The sequence below is a fragment of the Tamandua tetradactyla genome, chromosome 2 (genome assembly GCF_023851605.1).
Source record: "Tamandua tetradactyla isolate mTamTet1 chromosome 2, mTamTet1.pri, whole genome shotgun sequence".
Classification (NCBI taxonomy): Eukaryota; Metazoa; Chordata; class Mammalia; order Pilosa; family Myrmecophagidae; genus Tamandua; species Tamandua tetradactyla.
The window spans coordinates 75,874,570-75,896,431 of NC_135328.1; the positions used below are offsets into that span (position 1 = coordinate 75,874,570).

Below are 21,862 nucleotides of genomic sequence, written 5' to 3' on the forward strand. Positions count from 1 at the left end.
CATATTCCTCATCTGGGTGTGCTACTCTGGCCCATTTACCAAGTGACCAAAAAAAGCTGCTAGTCTTGAGTGGGGACTGGAAAAAGAGGAGGCTCTCTGGAAGGTCCAGTCTGCTGTGCAAGCTGCTCTGTCACTTGGGTCATATGACCCAGCAGATCCAATGGTGCTGGAAGTGTCAGTCATAAATACGGATGCTGTCTGGAGCCTTTGACAGGCCCCTATAATAGAATCACAACACAGGCCCTTAGGATTTTGGAGCAAAGCCTTACCATCCGGTGCAGACAACTACTCTCCTTTTGAGAAACAGGAGCTGTAGCAGAGACTGAACACTTAACCATGGGCCACCAGGCTACCATGAGAACTGAGTCACCTATTATGAGTAGAGTGTTGACTGACCTACCATGACATAAAGTTGGGAATGCACAGCTGCACTCCATCATAAAATGGAATGGTACATTAGACATAGGGCTCAAGCAGGTCCTGAAGGCATAAGTAAGTTATGAGGAAGTGGCCCAAATGCCATAGCCCCCACTCCTGCCTTCATTATCTTCTCTTTCCCAGACAAAACTATGGCCTCTTGGGGAGTTCCTTACAGCCAGTTGACCGAGGAAGAGAAAACTCAGGCCTGGTTTACTGTTCTGCATGATAAGCAGGGACCAAGCGGAAGTAGACAACAGCAACACCACAACTCCTTTCTGGGATGTCTTTAGAGGACTGTGGTGAGGGAAAATCCTCCCAGTGGGCAGAATTTTGAGCAGTGAACCTGGTTGCTCATTTTATTTGGAAGGAAAACTGGCCAAAGGTGGGTATGTATACCGATTCACAGGCTGTTACTAATGGTTTGGCTGGATGGTCAGGGACTTCAAAGGAGCATGATTGGAAAATTGGTGACATTTCCAATTTTCCAAGAGATGTCTTAGGAAGAGGTATGTGGATAGACCTTTCTGAGTGGGCAAAGAACATGAAGATATTTGTGTCCCATGTGAATGCTCACCAGAAGGTGACTTCAACAGAGGAAGGTTTTAATAATCATATGTATAAGATGAATTGTCCTATGAATACCAGTCAGCCTCTTTCTCCAGCAACTCCTGCCATTGCCCAATGGGCTCATGTACAAAGTAGGCATGAAGGTAGGGATGGAGGTTATGCATAGGTTAGCAACATGGACTTCCACTCACCAAGTCTGACCTGGCTATGGTCACTGCTGAGTGCCCAGTCTGCCAGCAGTATAGACCCACATTCAGTCCCCAATATGATACCATTCCCCGAGGTGCCTCAGCCTACTACCTGGTGGCAGACTGATTACACTGGACCATTTTCATTATGGAAGGAATAGCAATTTGTTCTAACTGGAATAGACATATACTCCAGATAATGGGTTTGCATTCCCTGCACACAATGCTTCTGCAAAAACTACCACACATGGACTTATGCAATGCCTTATCCACCATCATGGTATTCTATACAGCATTGCTTCTGATCGAGGAACCCATTTCACATAATGGGCACATGCTTATGGAATTCTCTGGTCTTACCATGTTCCCCATCATCCAGAGGCAGCTGATAGCTTGATAGAACTGTGGAATGGCCTTTTGAAGACCCAATTACGGTGCCAACTAGGTGGCATTACTTTGTAGGGCTGAGGCAATGTTCTCCAGGAGGCTGTGCATGCTCTGAGTCAGGGTCCACTCTATGGTGCTGTTTCTCCCATAGCCAGGATTCACGGGTCCAGGAATCAAGGGGTGAAAATGGGAGTGGCAGCACTCATTATCACCCCTAGTGACCCACTAGAAAAGTTTTGCTTTCTGTCCCTGAAACCTAAGCTCTGCTGGTCTTCAGGTCTTAGTTCCAAAAGGAGGAGCGCCCCTATATCAGGAGACATGACAATGATTCTGTTGACCTGGAAATTAAGACTGCTACCTGCCCACTTTGGGCTTCTCATGAATTAACAGGCATGAAAAGAGATTACTGTTCTGTCTGGGGTGATTGATTCTGACTACCAAGGGGAAATAGGACTGCAGCTACACAATAAAGGTAAAGAAGAGTTTTCCTGGAATACAGGCAATCCCTAGGGCATCTCTTAATACTACCATGCCCTGTGATTAAAGTAGATGGAAAACTGCAACAACCCAATCCAGGCAGAACTATCAATGGCCCAGAAACTTAAGGAAGGAAGGTTTGGGTAACCCCACCTGGCAAACAACCACAGCCAGCTGAAGTACTTGCTGAGGGTAAAGGGAATATGGAATGGGTAGTAGAAGGTGGTGATAAATATGAAATGCGACCACGTGACTAGTTACAGAAACAAGGACTGTGATTGTATGACTATTTCTTCCCTGTTTTGTTATGAGTATTGCATTTGCTGCATTTGCATATAAGCAAATATCTTGTTTTACTCTTATCATATGACATAAGTTGTATTGTTCATGTTACAGTATTTAAGTCACAGGATATGAAGTTTAAGAGTGAATGTTACCTAAGGACTTGAGCCCTATTCTGGAGAGATGTAGTACATTTCTGGTTGTACGCAGAGCAGCTGAGTATTCTTAGGCAAAACACATGTCTGTTTTTGTGTTCTATTTGGAAATTAAGCGTGTTTCAAGGTGATGTATATAGCTGCCAAGTTGACAAGGGGTGGACTGTGATGGTCAGGTTCTGGTGTCAATTTGGGCAAGCGATGATGCCCAGTTGTCTGGTCAGGCAAGCACTGGCCTGACCACTGCTGCAAGGATATTTCCTGGCTGGTTGATAAACAGGAAGACTGGCATATTTAATCATCAGTCAGTTGATTGTATCTGTGGCTGATTACATCTGCGATCAACTAAGGAACACAGACAAGATAATCCAATCAGCTGAAGACTTTTAAGGAAGAAGAGAGACTTTGTCACTGTTTCTTCAACCAGTGAACCTCTCCTGTGGAGTTCATCCAGACTCTTCATCAGTGCTGCCAACTTCACAGCTTGCCCTACGGATTTTGGACTCTTCCATTCCCACAGTTGCATGAGACACCTTTATAAATCTCATATTTACAGATTTTAACTGTTGGTTCTGTTTCTCCAGAGAACCCTGACTAATACACCATGGCATATTATAATCAAACTTTCAAAATACCAAAGTTAAAGAGACTTCTGAAAGCAACAAGCAAGAAGCAACATGTGATGTAAAAGGGAGACTAAATAAGTTTAATTTCCAATTTCACATCAGAAGCCATGAAGACAAGTAGTCAAAGGAACGACATATTTAAAGTGCTGATGGAAAAAAAAAAAAGTCAACCAAGAGTCCTATATCTGGTAAAAATATCTTTCAAAAATGAGGGAGAGATTACGACATTTCCAGATAAACAAAAGCTGAGTGAGTTGGTTACCAATAGACAGGCCCTACAAGGGATACTAAAGAGAGTTCTGCAGTTCAATAGGAACAGCAGACAACAGACAAGAGGTTAAAGCTGCATAAAGAAATAAAGATCTCCAGTGAGGGTAACAGCATGAGTCGATACAGTGCCAGGACTACTGTACTTCTGGTTTTTATCTCCACTTTTTGCGGGATCTAAAAGGCAAATGCATAAAATGTAATGATAAATCTGTGGGTTTTGGACTTATAAAATAAAAGCGTAATCTGTGACAAGCACTCAAAAAGGTGGGGAACTCGAGGGGACTAGGAACATAGTTTGAAGTTAAGTTGGTATCAAAGCAAAGTGACCGTTTGAGATTTAGGATATTTTTTCAAGCTCCATGTTAACCACGATGAAAATACCAGAGAATAGGGAAACTCTTAGAGACATAAATTAAGAGTCAGTTTTCTACGGTGGGGGGAATGGGAGTGGGGAATTAGGGCACAATGGGTGCAGGGGTCTCTGTTTGGGCAGATGGGAACATTTTAGTAACGGAAGGTGGCAAGGGGACTGTAATATCGTGAATGTGATGAATCCCAATGAATGGACGCTTGGGAATGGTAGAAATGGAAAAGCTTGTGTTGTATATACATTTCCATAGTTTAAAAAAAGATGAGCAACTGAAGAGACAGTATTAAGTGCTCACAGAGCATAATGTATAAAATCGATGGTCTTCAGAAAATGCAGATAGAATGATACCACAAATGTGGCAAAATGTTAAAAACTATAACTTACTGGAAAAAAGTGCTAGCTTTGAAATTCTAGCATTGCCATTTATCAGTTGTATGATCTGTGGCAAGTGACTGCTTTTTTGTAAGCCTCAGCTTCTCTATTGTTACAATGGGGATACTACTTACCAACTCACCATATTATTACCCCACTCATTTGCAAACGCGTTCTTGGCTTTTTCTTCGTTTCTTGTTGTTTGATTCTGTTTTATTTGGGGATGTCGTCCTTACAGGACAAAGCAGCTGGCAGATGGTCTAGATCTCCTGAGCCAAGGAGGAGGTGGGTCATCAGAGTAGGAAGAAGACAGTGATGCCAGAAGCCTGTGCCACCAGGAAAAAAGGCTTTAGGTGTGCTGGGTTTGGGTCACGGAGATTAACCCCGCGTGAATAAAACAATTAGCAAGCATCAGCGAGGAGGTGGTGGTGTGGTGTGGGGAGAGCTTGGAGGGTGGAGGGGATTAGAGGGCAGGGGTGCTTGATCCTGGACCCATCAGGCCCCCCTACCTTAAAAACGGGTGCTGGAAATCGTATCCAACAGCACATTAAAAGAATTATACATCATGACCAAGTAGGATTCATCCCAGGTATGCAAGGATGGTTCAACATAAGAAAATCAATTAATGTAATACACCATATCAACAAATCAAAGCAGAAAAATCACATGATCATCTCAATTGATGCAGAGAAGGCATTCGACAAGATTCAACATCCTTTCCTGTTGAAAACACTTCAAAAGATAGGAATACAAGGGAACTTCCTTAAAATGATAGAGGGAATATATGAAAAACCCACAGCTAATATCATCCTCAATGGGGAAAAATTGAAAACTTTCCCCCTAAGATCAGGAACAAGACAAGGATGTCCACTATCACCACTATTATTCAACATTGTGTTGGAGGTTCTAGCCAGAGCAATTAGACAAGAAAAAGAAATACAAGGCATCAAAATTGGAAAGGAAGAAGTAAAACTATCACTGTTTGCAGACGATATGATACTATACGTCGAAAACCCGGAAAAATCCACAACAAAACTACTAGAGCTAATAAATGAGTACAGCAAAGTAGCAGGTTACAAGATCAACATTCAAAAATCTGTAGCATTTCTATACACTAGTAATGAACAAGCTGAGGGGGAAATCAAGAAACGAATCCCATTTACAATTGCAACTAAAAGAATAAAATACCTAGGAATAAATTTAACTAAAGAGACAAAAAACCTATATAAAGAAAACTACAAAAAACTGCTAAAAGAAATCACAGAAGACCTAAATAGATGGAAGGGCATACCGTGTTCATGGATTGGAAGACTAAATATAGTTAAGATGTCAATCCTACCTAAATTGATTTACAGATTCAATGCAATACCAATCAAAATCCCAACAACTTATTTTTCAGAAATAGAAAAACCAATAAGCAAATTTATCTGGAAGGGCAGGGTGCCCCGAATTGCTAAAAACATCTTGAGGAAAAAAAACGAAGCTGGAGGTCTCGCGCTGCCTGACTTTAAGGCATATTATGAAGCCACAGTGGTCAAAACAGCATGGTATTGGCATAAAGATAGATATATCGACCAATGGAATCGAATAGAGTGCTCAGATATAGACCCTCTCATCTATGGACATTTGATCTTTGATAAGGCAGTCAAGCCAACTCACCTGGGACAGAGCAGTCTCTTCAATAAATGGTGCCTAGAGAACTGGATATCCATATGCAAAAGAATGAAAGAAGACCCATCTCTCACACCCTATACAAAAGTTAACTCAAAATGGATCAAAGATCTAAACATTAGGTCTAAGACCATAAAACAGTTAGAGGAAAATGTTGGGAGATATCTTATGGATCTTACAACTGGAAGCGGTTTTATGGACCTTAAACCTAAAGCAAGAGCACTGAAGAAGGAAATAAATAAATGGGAACTCCTCAAAATTAAACACTTTTGTGCATCAAAGAACTTCATCAAGAAAGTAGAAAGACAGCCTTCACAATGGGAGACAATATTTGGAAATGATGTATCAGATAAAGGTCTAGTATCCAGAATTTATAAAGAGATTGTTCATCTCAACAACAAAAAGACAGCCAACCCAATTACAAAATGGGAAAAAGACTTGAACAGACACCTCTCAGAAGAGGAAATACGGATGGCCAAGAGGCACATGAAGAGATGCTCAATGTCCCTGGCCATTAGAGAAATGCAAATCAAAACCACAATGAGATATCATCTCACACCCACCAGAATGGTCATTATCAACAAAACAGAAAATGACAAGTGCTGGAGAGGATGCGGAGAAAGAGGCACACTTATCCACTGTTGGTGGGAATGTCAAAGGGTGCAACCACTGTGGAAGGCAGTTTGGCGGTTCCTCAAAAAGCTGAATATAGAACTGCCATACGACCCAGCAATACCATTGCTAGGTATCTACTCAAAGGACTTAAGGGCAAAGACACAAACGGACATTTGCACACCAATGTTTATAGCAGCATTATTTACAATTGCAAAGAGATGGAAACAGCCAAAATCTCCATCAACAGAAGAGTGGCTAAACAAACTGTGGTATATACATACGATGGAATATTATGCAGCTTTAAGACAAGATGAACTTATGAACCATGTAATAACATGGATGGACCTAGAGAATATTATGCTGAGTGAATCCAGCCAAAAACTAAAGGACAAATACTGTATGGTCCCACTGATGTGAACAGACATTCGAGAATAAACTTGAAATATGTCATTGGTAACAGAGTTCAGCAGGAGTTAGAAACAGGGTAAGACAATGGGTAATTGAAGCTGAAGGGATACAGACTGTGCAACAGGACTAGATACAAAAACTCAAAAATGGACAGCACAATAATACCTAATTGTAAAGTAATCATGTTAAAACACTGAATGAAGCTGCATCTGAGCTATAGGTTTTTGTTTTGTTTTGTGTTGTTTTGATTTTACTATTATTACTTTTATTTTTTTCTCTATATTAACATTCTATATCTTTTCCGGTTATGTTGCTAGTTCTTCTAAACCAATGCAAATGTACTAAGAAATGATGATCATGCATCTATGTGATGATGTTAAGAATTAATGATTGCATGTGTAGAATGGTATGATCTCTAAATGTTGGGTTAATTTCTTTTTTTCCGTTAATTAAAAAAACAAAAAAAAAAAAGAGAAGGGATAATTGGAGATGAAGGGATACAGACTGTACAACGGGACTGGATATAAAAACTCAGAAATGGACAGCACAATACTACCCAATTGTAATGCAATTATGTTAAAACACTGAATGAAGCTGCATGTGAGGTATAGGTTTTTTTGTTTTTGTTTTTTTTTTGTTTTGTTTTTGTTTTTTTTCTTTCTATTATTGTTTTAATTCTTATTCTGTTGTCTTTTTGTTTCTTTTTCTGAATCGATGCAAATGTACTAAGAAATGATGAATATGCAACTATGTGATGTTATTGAGAATTGCTGATTGTACATGTAGATTGGAATGATTTCTAATTGTTTTGTTAATTCTTTTTTTAATTAATAAAAAAAAAAAAAAAAAAAAAACGGGTGCTGGGGGAGATGTGACCACAAGCTTCGTCGCTGCGCCTCTGTCCCAAGTGAGGGTAATAAGAGTAGGCGCCGTCTCAGGGATCTGCGCGGCCGGGAAGCTTTGGGATGGGCTGCAGCGCGTTCCGAGGCCCCTGAAGCGTCTCTCCTAAGGTGCGCCGCACGTTTCTGGCGAGGGACCTATTAATTTCCACAAAGTTTCAACCCAAAGATGTCGACCCCGGTTAGGAGAGCTTCCCAAGCTCTCCGGGAACGCGGGCGTGTGCGGCGGACTGACCAGTGGGGGCCGCCGGCCGGCCGAGCCTCGCGTACAGGCAATGCCCGGGTAACGCCACGGCCCTGGGTGCCACTCATAGCCCGGCGCACCCCGGGCGCTGGAGGAACTTCGTTTCCCCCTTCTCATCCATTGCACTTATTCTGGGCGGCGCGCGCGCGCGTGTGTATGTGTGTGTCGAGGCCCGTGTGTGTGTGTGTGTGTGTCGAGGCCCGCGTGTGTGTGTGTGTGTGTGTGTGTGTGTGTGTGTGTGTGTGTGTGTGTGTCGAGGCCCCGCCCTTCCGCGCCTGGCCAGGGCCGGGCGGGCGGGAACGGCCGCGGCGCTGCAGAAGGCCGGGCCGCGGGGCCAGCTCGCGCGCGCTCCCGCCGGTGTTCCTTGCCGAAAGGCTGGAGGTCCCGACTGCGGCGGCCCACCGGGCCATGGCGCTGCCCGCCTGGCTGCAGCCCAGGTAGGGCGTCCGGCCGAGGCGGGAGGGCAGGGGGCGTGGGAGAAGCGGAGGCCGGGGTCGCGGGCTTCTCCCTTAGCAGCGCAGCGCGCACCCGCGCGACGGAGCAGAACGCAAGTCCGAACTGGTGGTGCCCCTGAGCGCTCAAGTATTAGCTGATTTCGTTGTCTCGACAGCCCTAGGAGAAAGGCACTTTCATTTTTCCCCATTTTACAGATGAGTAAACTGGAAGGAAAGCGCCCGCTGCCAGTCCCTTCCTGAGGCCTTCCCTTGACTTTCCGTGACGCAGTGTTGCAGGGGGGGTTTTAGGTCTTCCTGCCGCAGGAACACATATCACACGTGCAGATTCCTAGGGACAGATTCAGTGGTCGTGGTAGAACCTGGCAATCCGTACGTTTAACCAACATTCCAGGTTCTGATTTTGATGCAGGTTGAAGGAATTTCTCCTCCCCACCTCTTTTCTTGGTAGTTCATTTCATATGTAGGGTGCCTCAGGAAAAATCAAGCAACGCCCTATCTGCCTCCCAGCTTATTTTCCCGTTGGTCGGAGGTTTCACCTCTCCATCCAGGAGAAAACCTTGCCTGGGAAGCCTACGCTGGCAGGACCACTCCCACCACCCTTCTGAAGGGCCCCAGGGAACGCTTCACTTCTTTTCCTAACTCCCTCCACAGTGTATCCGTCAATCTTTTCTTAGTCATCTCCCCAGCAACCCATAACACATTTTTAAACCCAGCTTGACTTCCCGTTTCTGACCATCTGAGTGACTAAACTGCTTTTTATGCATGATTAACAAAGGAAACTCTCTATCTGCTCTTGCAGAATATAACAGGCAGGGGCAAGAGACCTCAGTCACTGCATTCAGAAGTCAGGTATGCCCAGGAACTGAACTGTCCACCATTTGAGACTAACAGTTCTCATCGCTCCTCCCCTTTTGTAACTATGAAGCAGTTATCTCACAAGTTCTGGGACACATATTGACCACAGCAGCTTCTCTCCATCCATGTTTTTTTTTTCCCCCTAAAATATTCAAAGTCATATTTACAATAGTTATTTTGTAACCCTGTGTGAACAGCAAAGTTGTAACTTTAATAAAGATGAAAGTGAATTTTGAAATAGAACAGTGCTTGGCTTTAAGCAAACTGAAGATACTCCTTTTTGTAGATAGCATGTGCTATGTCCACCTTCAAAGGGTGTTTGGGGGTAAATACCCTGATATGGAATAGTTTCTCTTGCTTGTTCAGGTTGGCCAGTGGGTTAAATGACGTGTGAATGATGCAGAAAGGATGATTACAGAGGAGGGGTTTAATGGTATTTTCCTCTATTTATAGGTATAGGAAGAATGTCTATCTTTTCATCTATTATTTAATCCAGTTCTGTGGCCATTCATGGATATTAACAAATATGACAGTCAGATTCTTTTCATTTGGAAAAGGTAAAACTCCAAAATGGCTTTTGATTTTTAACTTTTAATCCTTGTTTTCACTGAGTCCTGCATATATTAACTTTTTCAGTTCTATGGACCTCACCTAATATTCTTCACTTCTCTAAAATGTATATTTTTCAGTAACCATCCTTCTTGATTATTACAAAAACAAAAAACAAAACACAACTTTTGGAGCAGGGGCCAGAAGAGATGGGGCGAGGGAAAGTGATTCGACTTCTGAGTAGGGAATTTGTCGTGAAAACTCATGGGAGTTGGCATTAATGATTTAAGTTATAAATTTCCTCCAGTTTCGTAAAAAGGAAAGATACTTTGTTTTAGTTAGCACTTGAATTTTTAAAAAAATTAAAAATATGAATCACTGAATGACTGTCAAAATAACAGTCTCTTCATGTTCCAGCCCACATGGGTGTCATCATAGTTGACAACAGTTGGGTGACTCAACAATTTAAGTAACACTGCTGGTTTCAGCCAAAAACAAACAGAATATTTCCAGAAGAAGTCATGCTGTGTTCGTTAATTCAAACATCCATATCTTAAAGAAACGAATTCACTTTAATGTACCTCAAATTATTTTATGTTGATTTTTCTTGCTGAAAATCTACGGATACATTCTTGCCTTTGTTAAGAACAACCTCCAAAGGTCCTACCTAAGGCTTGAATTTCTACTGTGAGTGTTCAGCCCTGGAAGTCTTCAAGCTAAGGGAAACACGGGCAAGGGGAAACATCCTCTATGTTGTTGGGGGAAAATCACTTCTCGGCCTCGGAAGTAAGCCCCAGCTGGGAGGGCATGTTACAGGTCATGGGCAACATGAGTCACAAGCCAAGAACTCCTTCTTATGCTACTTCACTGGCTTCGTGAACCTGCATTGCTAAAGATCCTGTGGCTTCTCCAGTGGAAAAAGGTGCCTTAGTTGCAGTGTATTTCTTCATTGTCATCCTGTCATTATAATGACGCCTTCCATATGAATCCAGATTTAAAATAACTAAATGGGGTTTCATTACAAGTCCCGAATAAATGCATAAATTAAGTAAGTAGCTCAGCAGCAATCGAATAACCTGAACTAGTAATACCTAGGATCCAAATGCTATATATAACCTTAAGATGTTACTTATAACAGCATCGTTAATGTCATTTCCATAAAGCATTTCTGAAACCATATTTTTTTCTCAATATTGTCATTGGAAAAATTTGTGAGCATGGCAGCTTCATGACCATTCTTTAATAAATTCACCTCTAAACTGTTACATTTGATGTGGTCTAAATTCTAACTGCTTGCTTTTTAGTGGGGCGTTGCTTTATCATCTCATAATTGAAGGATAACTACTATATGAATTCTTTCTCAAGTTTTTACTTTTTTTGGAAGAGAAACAATTAAAATTTACTACAATATGAAGAACACCCTTTTGTGGCTCTGCATTCTTAATTTAGAGAATTTTTCACTTGTGCAATGGAAAGGGAAGTGAATAGTCTCAATTTTATTTCAGAGTGTATAGATTTAGATTGTGATCTAGTTTTCTACTGGCCTTTTACTTACTGTATCTGTATTTTTAATCCACTGGACACAGATTCAATGGTTGACACTTTTTATGCTATTGGACTTGTGATGCGGCTTTGCCAATCGATTTCCCTCCTGGAGTTGCTGCACATATATCTTGGCATTGAATCAAACCATCTTCTTCCTAGGTTTCTGCAGGTAGGTCTCAATTATATTATTGTTATGGAATATGTTTCAAACTTAACTTTGTTCTATTTACGTATAATCTCCTTGGAGTCTATGACAGTTAAAAAGTCAACCCTTTCCTTAAATCACAAAATACAAGAGAATTAATTCTATAAAAGGAATATCTCATTCTAAAACATGGCATGGCTCCAAAAACCCATTGTAAATGTTTAGCCCAGTGTTACTTGTTGATCTAACCTGGAAGGACATTTCACAGCCCCTTCCTCCCCACCCTCCCTATGACACTGTCCTGCGAGGCAGTACAGGAGAGTGGGAAGGCATAGGATTTAGAGCCATTCAGACTTGGGTTTGATGCATGGCTTCCCTACCTCCCAGCTGTGGGGTCTCACCATGCACAATCATAAGCTTTTGTGGGGAAAGGACACCACATACAATAACTGGCAAGAGTAGATGATCAAAAAATAGAAGTTCCTTTCATTCCTATCCAGAGAATAGAATACTTCACAGCCATTTCTTGTTCAATCTGTCACTTATGTCAAATAGAAATGGAAAGGGAAGATCATTCATATTTATCTAGTATAGCACGTAAGCATCAGTTTGGGGATGGCACAGAAGTGGATTCAATCCCAGTTCCACTTCTTACAGGCTGGATGAATGTAAACAAGTTATTTAATCATTTTGAACTTTATTTTCTCATCTATAAAGTGAAAATAACATATCTCATGGATTAACTATGAAAAATGGATGGGATAAGTTCCTGGTACTTAATAAGAAACAACGCTTAGTAGCTATTGCTATTATTTGAATTATTATTTCTTTACCTCTATCATGCCTCTAGCCCTAGATGACTGTGTTCACTGTAATGCAGGTGGAAGGTCAATGGGAAATTCTCTGATAGAGACTTAATGTAGGCAATCATTGCTGGATGAAGACAAGAAAAATTAAAAAGCGGTATTTTCTGTAGCAAAGAAGAGAGGCTTAGGGGTTAGGCAGCTATATGAACTAAGTTGTTTAAAATCTATAGAAATAGGTGTCTAGATAAGTATAATTTCAGCTATACGCAAAAAACAAATTTGAAAAATGGTTAAGGAACTAAATTTGACAAATTTGCATTGCAAAAATAATTATATAGTCTAAGTTTTATTGTATTGTGAATACCCGTGAAGTGCTTAAAACATAAGTTTTGTTAAATGAAGGAGTAGCATAAATCCTTATATTAAAATTTGCTAAGTACACCATGAGTGTATTAAAGCTGTAAATAACAATATAATCTAAGGAGCCTATTAAGAATTCAGCATTACAAACTTATGGGATATTTTAATTTTACTTATTAAATAAAAGTAGAGAAAGAGGATTCATTAGGATGAAGACATTTTAAGTGTTGAAATATCAAATATAAAATAAGAGTCAGGGCAATATATAGTGTGTAGGGACTACTAACGAAGAGTGGTCAGTTAACTTGCTAAGACCTGGATAGAATCCCCTTAAATTTATTTCCTTACAAAATAAATAGGGGTACAGATCTATCCCTGAAGACGGATATTACTTGGGAACATGATTTACTGGTGTTTATTACTACTTAAACAGGCCTGTTGCACTTTGAAATAACCAAAATGCATATAGTAATAGCATCCCATAATGCTAATAATCTTGGAGAACACAGTTAACAACCTAGGTTAAATGAAAGTTGCACTCTGTTATATGAAATTATTTTGCTTGGAGTATGATCATATTCATCTAAATCTAAGTCATATTTTTCCTGGTTTCTTTGGTATACTTTTTGGACTTTAACTTTTTTAGGCTAAATTGGCTAATATTAGTTTCATGGTAAAACAAAGCATTTTCAAAATTAAGAGTAGTGTCATTTTAGTTATATGGGGAATGTACTTATTGAGAAACAGAACAGGTAACTTGGTAAGAAACAAAATTGAATGAATAACTTGAATAGGCTCCAAAAATGTGCACATTTTTTATGCTTTCCAAAATTATCTAGGCTTGCCTAATAATGGAAAGTATTGTGCTACTTAGAAATCTGATTTTTTTGTGAATTTCAGAAACTCCAGAATATTTAAGTGTAAATTTAATCACTGTTATTTAAAGTTTTAATAGCTTAGAGAAATATGACTATTTTAAACAAATAATCATATTCTGGTTTGGTAATTTTTTAATTGACATTTTTTATTCAAAGGTCAGGTTGCAAATTCTGTTAAAGGAGCTCAAATTATTTTTAATTTTGGGATAGATGACATATCAGGAACATTAAGAAATGCAGTTACCATTCTCATACTGTGCTGATTATTTGTTTTTGTCATGGTTGCCTTTTATCTCTTTCATTTGAGATTTTATCCATTCCCTATTTTTTTTATTCACTTGCCATCCTTTTCATGGTTTTCAGATTGGAAATGGTGTTGGAGGAAGCTTCAAAAACATGTCATGATTTCCAGAGTTTCATTTTCTCCCTCTTTCCCTTAGTAGAGATTTGCAGACAATTAGAATTCCTTTATTGTAAGATGATTCTGCAGCCCCTACTTTAAAATAACCAAACAAAACTTGAAGGTTATGTAATCATTTTTGGTTTTCCTGTTTCCCCATTTTTAAAGAAACTCTCATGAAAAGAGTAGTTAAGCTACTTACATGATAATCATAGCTGACTGCAAAGAGTATCTTGAAAAATGCAGGTGTCCAGTTGCATTCAAGTAGGCAGAAAACCTTGTCTCAACAATTGTGATATTATTTTGACATTACCTTTGAGAAATTGCTAAGCCACAAATGAATTCTCTGCTTGGAAACTGGTCTTCCAGAGTATCAAGATAAGTAACTCTGCCAAGCAGTGGGAACTAATTAACTAGTCGAACAATTAGTATCATGTGTAAAAGGGTGGTAGTTTGTGAATAGGATGCATGCTTGCTTCTTGTTTATTGTTCTTTGCATTTAAAAGAGTTTTACCCACACATCTTTATTTTTACAGCTAAGGAAAAGCCATTCTGAATTTCTAAAATTACACATAATGGCTGCAGGAGAAAAAAAGAAAAAGATAACATTGACAGTAATCAGTTTTATGACACAGAAATGAGATAGTTATGTAGTCTTCCATTCTTGAAAATAATTATGTACTATTTAAAAGTGTTTAAGGAAAAACAGTAAACTTTTGATATTTTTAATTTTTAAAATGGGAAAGTTAAAAAGGTTCAAAAGAAGTATATTATTACAAGAAATGATAATAATGTAAATGAAAACCAGGTGTCTCTTCTCTCTAATCCTTTCTTTGCAAACGAGCTTGCAAAGTTTTATTAATCGATAAAAAATGTTCAATGGGGGAAATTCATTGATTTCAGTAGATATAATCAAAATGACTTGGCTTTTATAGAGCGGAAATACTGCCAACCCTGAAATATTGATTTTGAAGGGCTTTGTTCAGACTTTACTTTTGCAAAAACCCCTACAAAGAGGTTTTTATTGATATCGTTTTATCAATAAAATATTAAAAAAACTCTAATCTTCGTATCATGACATTAGACTGATATACATTATAGGAGACCCCTAGAGCAAAACAGTTTACCTCATTGCCTTTTTTTTCCTGCTTTTACTTTTGTTTGCTTTACTTTATGCTGAATTTATTCCTGAGTTATAAATTTTGGTTCCTTCAGTTTCTTCGGGGTATCTTTTTATTCTGTGCAACCTCCTCTTCTGGTTTAGGAACAATTTGTTTTTTTCAATATGGCTCATCTCAGTGTAGCAGGGGAGCTCATATGGGTGAGTCTGACCAGGAGCTCTGTAAGTATGATGGCTTTGTTCACCCCCCAAGAGATTAGAAAATCTACATCTAAATCCTTACATTCAGCATTACTTTCTGCATTTTTAAGCATGTGCATAAAATATTCAGTACTCTTTTTTTGGGCCACCAACTCTGTGTGTCCAGCCCCCCTGTTTGGCCTGGGCGCCCTGACCAGCGCCTCCAGTTGTAATGATGGAATGGCACACACTGCTTTTATAAAGTGATATCTGTCAAAAACTTGGTGGCTTTTCAAATAAGCTTACACTTGATGTCCTGGTAGTTTCTCAGGTGTTCTTAAAGTGAAATTCTTGATTTGCATGATTTTGTGTGGTTTTCTAGGTAAGAATAGTGAACCATTTTCAGAGATCACCTCAGGGCACTTACAGGAAATGGTCAAATTCTGCATCCTTCCCACTCCATCACAATAAAAACTGCCAAGTAGGCATAACTTTTACACAGGTCCTCCAGTTTTTAAAACCTGTAAGTTAAAACAGTAGGGATTATTACCCCCAAATTATTGTGCTCATGAAAATGTCATTATGAGCCCAAATTGTGTGAACCATTTCTATATTTACCAGTATCATCTCCTTTTTCTGATAAGAGCAAGCAAAGATCTGCCTTCCCAAAATCACTGCAACATTTCGGTTACAGAATCTTACGAGGACAAATATGAAAGAAATCCCAAAGGGTAGTGTCTAAAAATAAGCTCTTTTAAGAAAACACACAGGCTTCATCCTAATTTCTTTATAGCTGTTAAGTAGGTGCTTATTTGTACAGCTGGATTAAATACCCTTCTGGTTTTTCCATAAAATTACATAGATTTTCTATTTTGAGTTGGGAACAGGTTTAGATTGTTAGAGAGAAATTGTGTAAAAGATAGTGTTGAGTTATAACAGTTTCAAAACTTGGGAAATCTCCTGGGAATGAATTACATACTCATTTACTCTGTAGGTAAGATTTAGATTTTTCTTTCTCTCTCTCTATCTCTTTTTTTTTTTTTTTGCATTTGATCCATGGAGTTCTTTAGTGTGATAGTTATGAAACTAAATTCATAGCATAATTTTTAAGATGCTGAGGTTGACTTTTTCTCTGACTCCCTGATCGTCTTGATTATGTAGAGAAAATATGTTTTTCTGCACATATACTAATCACTGCATTGAGTTATATGTTTATTTTCTTAATAATACTAGCTTACATTTATTTACTGCTTACTATGTGCCAAACACTTTTTAAAGTTCTTTGTATGTATTAACTCATTCATCTTCACAACTTTATCCTATATAATATTTAGTATATTTTATATACTGTATTAGTTAGGGTTCTCTAGAGAAACAGAATCAACAGGAACACTCGCAAATATAAAATTTATAAAAGTGTCTCACGTGACCGCGGGAATGCAGAGTCCAAAATCCGCAGGGCAGGCTGTGAAGCTGACGACTCCAATGGAGGGTCTGGACGAACTCCACAGGAGAGGCTCACCAGCCGAAGCAGGAATGAGACCTGTCTCCTCTGAATCCTCCTTAAAAGGCTTCCAGTGATCAGATTAAGCATTACTCATTGCAGAAGACACTCCCCTTTGTAGCTGACATGATCATGATTTAATTCTATGAAATGTCCTCATCGCAACAGACAGGCCAGCACTTGCCCAACCAGACAAACAGGTACCACCACTTGGCCAAGTTGACATATGAACCTAACCATGACAGTCCACCACTTGTCAACTTGGCAGCTATGCATACCACCTTAAGCCATACCTGATTTCTAAATAAAAAACAATAAGACACACATTTTTTCTTTCACCTAAAAATACTCAACTGTCCTGCATATAACTGGAAACACATTAAATCTCTCCAGAACAGGGTGCAAATCCTTAGGTAATATTCATTCTTAAACTTGATATCTTACACCTTAAATAGTATAACATGAACAAAACAGCATTACAGTCCTCATTTCTGTAACTGATTGTGTGGTCGAAGTTCATATTTGTCACTACCTTCTTCCCCTACCCATTCCATGTTCCCTTTACCCTCAGCAAGCAGTTCGGCTGGCTGTGGTTCTTTGTCTGGTGGGGTGACTCAAACCTTCGTTCCTGAAGTTTCAGAGCCATTGGTAGTCCTTCCTGGATTGCATTGTTGCTGTTTTCCATTGATTTTAATCACAGGGCATGGGAGTACTAAAAGATGCCCCAGGGGATCTTCTATATTCCAAGAAAACTCTTCTTTACCCCCATTATGTAGTTGCAGTCCTACTTCCTCCTGATGGTCAGGGTCAATCACCCCAGACAATAATTTAATCCCCTTCTTGGCTTGTTGATCCAGGGGCATAAATAGCCCAAAGTGACCAGGTGGCAGTCTTAGATTCCAGTTCAATGAAATCATTGTTGTTTCTCCTGGAGGAAGCACTCCCCATTTTGGAACTAAAACCTGTAGACCAGCAGAGCTCAGGGTCGCAGGGACAGGAAGCAAAAATTTTCCTAGTGGATCACTAGGGGTAATAGTGAGTGGTGCCACTCCCATTCCCACCCCTAGGTTCCTGGACCCATGGATCCTGGCTATGGGAGAAACAGCACCATAGAGCGGACGCTGAGTCAGAGCATATACAGCTTCCTGGAGAACATTACCCCAGCCCTTCAAGGTATTGCCACCTAGTTGGCACTGTAATTGAGTTTTCAAAAGGCCATTCCACTGTTCTATCAATCCACCTGCTTCTGGATGATGGGGAACATGGTAAGACCAAAGAATTCCATGAGCATGTGCCCATTCCTGCACTTCATTTGCTGTGAAGTGTGTTCCTTGATCCGAAGCAATGCTATGTGGAATACCATGACCATGGATAAGGCATTCTGTAAGCCCATGGATGGTAGTTTTGGCAGAAGCATTGCGTGCAGGGAAAGCAAACCCATATCCAGAGTATGTGTCTATTCCAGTTAGAACAAATCGCTGCCCCTTCCATGAAGGGAGTGGTCCAGTGTAATCAACCTGCCACCATGTAGCTGGCTGGTCACCTCGGGGAATGGTGCCATATATTGGGGGCTGAGTGTGGGTGTCTCTGCTGCTGGCAAATGGGGCACTCAGCAGTGGCTGTAGCCAGGTCAGCCTTGGTGAGGGGAAGTTCATGTTGCTGAGCCCATGCATAACCTCCATCCCTACCACCATGACCACTTTGTTCATGAGCCCATTGGGCAGTGACAGGAGTTGGTGGGCAAAGAGGCTGACTGGTATGCACAGAACAGGTCATCTTATCCACTTGATTATTAAAACCTACCTCTGCTGAAGTCACCCTCTGGTGTGCATTCATGTGGGACCCAAATATCTTCATGTTTTTAGCCCACTCAGAAAGTCTATCCACATACTTCTTCCCCAGACCTCGTTGTCACCAATTTTCCAATTATGGCCTTTCCAAGTCCCTGACCATCCAGCCAAACCATTAGCAACAGCCCATGAGTCAGTATACAAACGCACCTCTGGCCAGTTTTCCTTCCAAGCAAAATGAACAACCAGGTGCACTGCTTGAAGTTCTGCCCACTGGGAGGATTTCCCCTCACCACTGTCCTTCAAGGAGACCCCAGAAAGGGGTTGGAGTGCTGCAGCTGTCCACTTTTAGGTGGTACCGGCATATCATGCTGAACCATCTGTAAACCAGGCCCGAGTTTTCTCTTCGTCAGTCACCACTTGGACAAGTTGACACATGAACCTAACCATGACATATACTAAATATTATCCCCATTGTAATTACTTAACACAAAGTTTAATTACCCAAGGTCACACAGATTGTGAAAGATGGAGCAGAAATTTGGATTTGGCTATGAGGCACCAGAGCTCTGAACTATTATGCTACATTGGTTTACTGTCTCTCACAAGTAAAATGGAAGTACCAGGAGAACAGGGTCTTGTTCACAGCTATATCCCCCAGAACCCAGAGTAGTGCATGCAATAAACTTATTGAATGAAGGATAAATAAACAAACAAAATATATGAACAGAATTATTTAAAAGCCTTACAGAAGAAAATAACTGGCTGGTGGTTTTTTAACATATAAGGGTATTTTTGTGAAATTCTCAACCAAAGTGCATAGGATTGAAATCATTTGGGCTATTATTTTAGTAAAATAATAGTCTTTGATGCTAAAACTAACTTATTTTTGAGATTCTAGAAATTTCCCTATGTTGAAGTATCATTTTTACCCCTTCAACCACTTATAAATAATGATAGCTGCAATTTATAAAGCAACAATTCTGTTTTAGTCACTGTTTAACCTGGAGTTTAGAATTCCCAAATGGAATATAAATATTCAAAGTATTTTTATTTTATAGTTACCATATTTTTTAGTAGACCACATCAACATCATGTTTAATTTGGCTTAAGTTATACGATTTTTACTGTACATTTTATTCTACCTGTTTGAGTTGCATTAAATATTAAAGACTATTCATCAGTAATGAGTTATAGTCTCACAGGATTTCTTTAAAGTGACAGAGTGCTACATCTGTCTAAGTGTAAAGCTCCAAGCAAAGTAACTGTTCAAATTTCATATGTAAAGAAAATCAATAAATTTTAGAAGTCTTTTCTTTTCCTCAGAATTGTTTTGGTACTGGTTTAGAATATCAAGGAGGTTTTTGCTTGAAGTTTCGAGAGAGAGGCTATGTTAAAGAAAAAATGTAACCTGGGTATTAGGTGCTGTGATAGCCCATAGAATAACAAAAGTGAGAAAGTCTTAGTTTAGTGGTTTAGAACAAGGGGCTTAGAATTAGAATATATAGATTTTGATTCTAGATCTATAGGAAAGACATTTTGATTTTGTAAAATGTAGTTTACTTTGTAAAATGCAAATAACAGTAGTACCTAGTGTTCATTAAGGAGATTAAATGAGATGATGAATGTTTGGCACCTGGTACAAAGTAACAAAAAAAAATGGTATTTATCAATTTAAGACTGTCTCCACCAAAATTCCCCATTGTATTGCCATTGAATGGCCAAGAAAGAGTTAAATAACCATCAGATAATTTGACTGTTAACTGACACTGCCTGTGGGGGGCGTCAGCACATGCTGGTGTGTATGTGTGTGCATTGTGAGGCTTTTTTGGGCATAGTCACTGCTGATATTTCTGCATTTGGGATGCCATCACTAACATGCCACAGACCCCCAAGTGATAATTTTCAATAGGGTGAGTTTCATTGTGACGCTCCAGCCATTCTCTTTCTACAGAAAACATTTCCCTTTGTTCTCTCAGTGGAGGGACAACCTAACATAATGGATAGCTTATAACTCAGAAACCCAGAGGCTTGGGATATGTGTGTGTGTGTGTGTGTGTGTGTGTGTGTGTGTATACAATACATACATACATACACTTAACTTCTCTGGTCTTCAGTTCCTTATTTGTAAGAAGGTGGGCTTAGGCTAGTATCAGAATGTTACATTTGGAGAGTGCCCTAGAGATCATCTTATCAAGAGGTGTCTTAAGTTTTTCAAAAGTCAGCCATGTAATTAGAAATCTGTGTATGTGTGCATGCATCCAAGTGTGTATTTCCTGAGATTTTTAGCAATAACTAAAAGGTTTCCTAATTAGCAGTCACTGATTAAATATAGGATTAGGCAGTGCCAAAATAATTGTTTGCTGCTAAGATCTGGTATCTGAAGCCTGCCAGACATTAGGAGAGCAAGCTTGGATTATTCAGTAATTATACTTGAAATTCAGTATAATTCATTATATAGATATGAACTTTAAAAGTTCCACCAAAATTAAGTCAAGAAACTAGGATATTATAAAGAAAGCCTAATGAAAGAATAATAGGTATGCAGGTAGCTTCTATAGATTGACTATGGTTTGAATCATATTTGATTCCCCTTACCTAAGCAGGCACCCTTTTGACCCACCAATTTAGTAAAAAACATGCTGTGCAGCTTATGTGTGTGAATTTCTGATCATGTGGTCCATTCTTGGCAAATCTTGGATTTCTCTGCACTAGAGGATCTTTCAGGACTAACAGCCTATGATTCTAAGTCATAGATTAGCACAGTCTTTTCCCTCCTTGATCCCCTTTAAGAATAAAGGTAGCTTATTAAAAGTATAAAACAATTCCCCCTTTCATTTATTACTAATGTGCTCCCTCAATCTCAAGTATATTTTTCTTTGACCATTGAGGACAAGTAAAATGTTCTGTTTTTAAAAATGCAGAGTGTACAGGGGATAGTAATACAATATAAGAAGGCATTTTATGTTTAATTTGGGAAAGAATGTTGTTTTTGAGGCCAGCAGTTGGAGCTAAGCTATAAGTGTGAATTCTCAGTGATTTGTAAATGTTACTGACTTGGAAAAAAAATAAATGAATGTGTTGAACTCTTTTCATTTTCCACTAGCTTATGAGGGTTAGGATTTTATTACTCCGTGTTTAAAAAAAAAAAAAAAAGCTCTGATGGCTTCCCTATTGGATGAAGTTGGAAGTTCTTGCTGCCCAGCCCCAAACACTTTTTCAATTTCATCGTCTCTGTGCACCCTCCACTCTATCCTCCCAGTGGATTCATCTCTCATTACTCCCCAAGGCACTTACTTTGCCTTTCAGAGCTGCTCTCTTTGC

At 39.5% G+C, this 21,862-nt stretch overlaps 1 protein-coding gene across 2 annotated transcripts in view; it reads left to right on the forward strand.

Moving 5' to 3' along the window:
* Positions 1 to 4,375: 4,375 nt before the first annotated feature.
* HACD4 (3-hydroxyacyl-CoA dehydratase 4) overlaps positions 4,376 to 21,862 on the forward strand; it is a 34,452-nt gene continuing 16,965 nt past the window's right edge. The window contains exons 1-3 of one of the 2 annotated variants that reach the window (XM_077148040.1): positions 4,376 to 4,467; positions 9,715 to 9,818; positions 11,397 to 11,524. In XM_077148040.1, the coding sequence (XP_077004155.1) occupies positions 4,430 to 4,467; positions 9,715 to 9,818; positions 11,397 to 11,524 (270 nt within the window). In that variant the 5' untranslated portion in view covers positions 4,376 to 4,429. Of the gene's footprint in view, positions 4,468 to 8,260; positions 8,389 to 9,714; positions 9,819 to 11,396; positions 11,525 to 21,862 lie in introns of those variants that run through there. The other variant, XM_077148041.1, reaches the window with a different exon arrangement.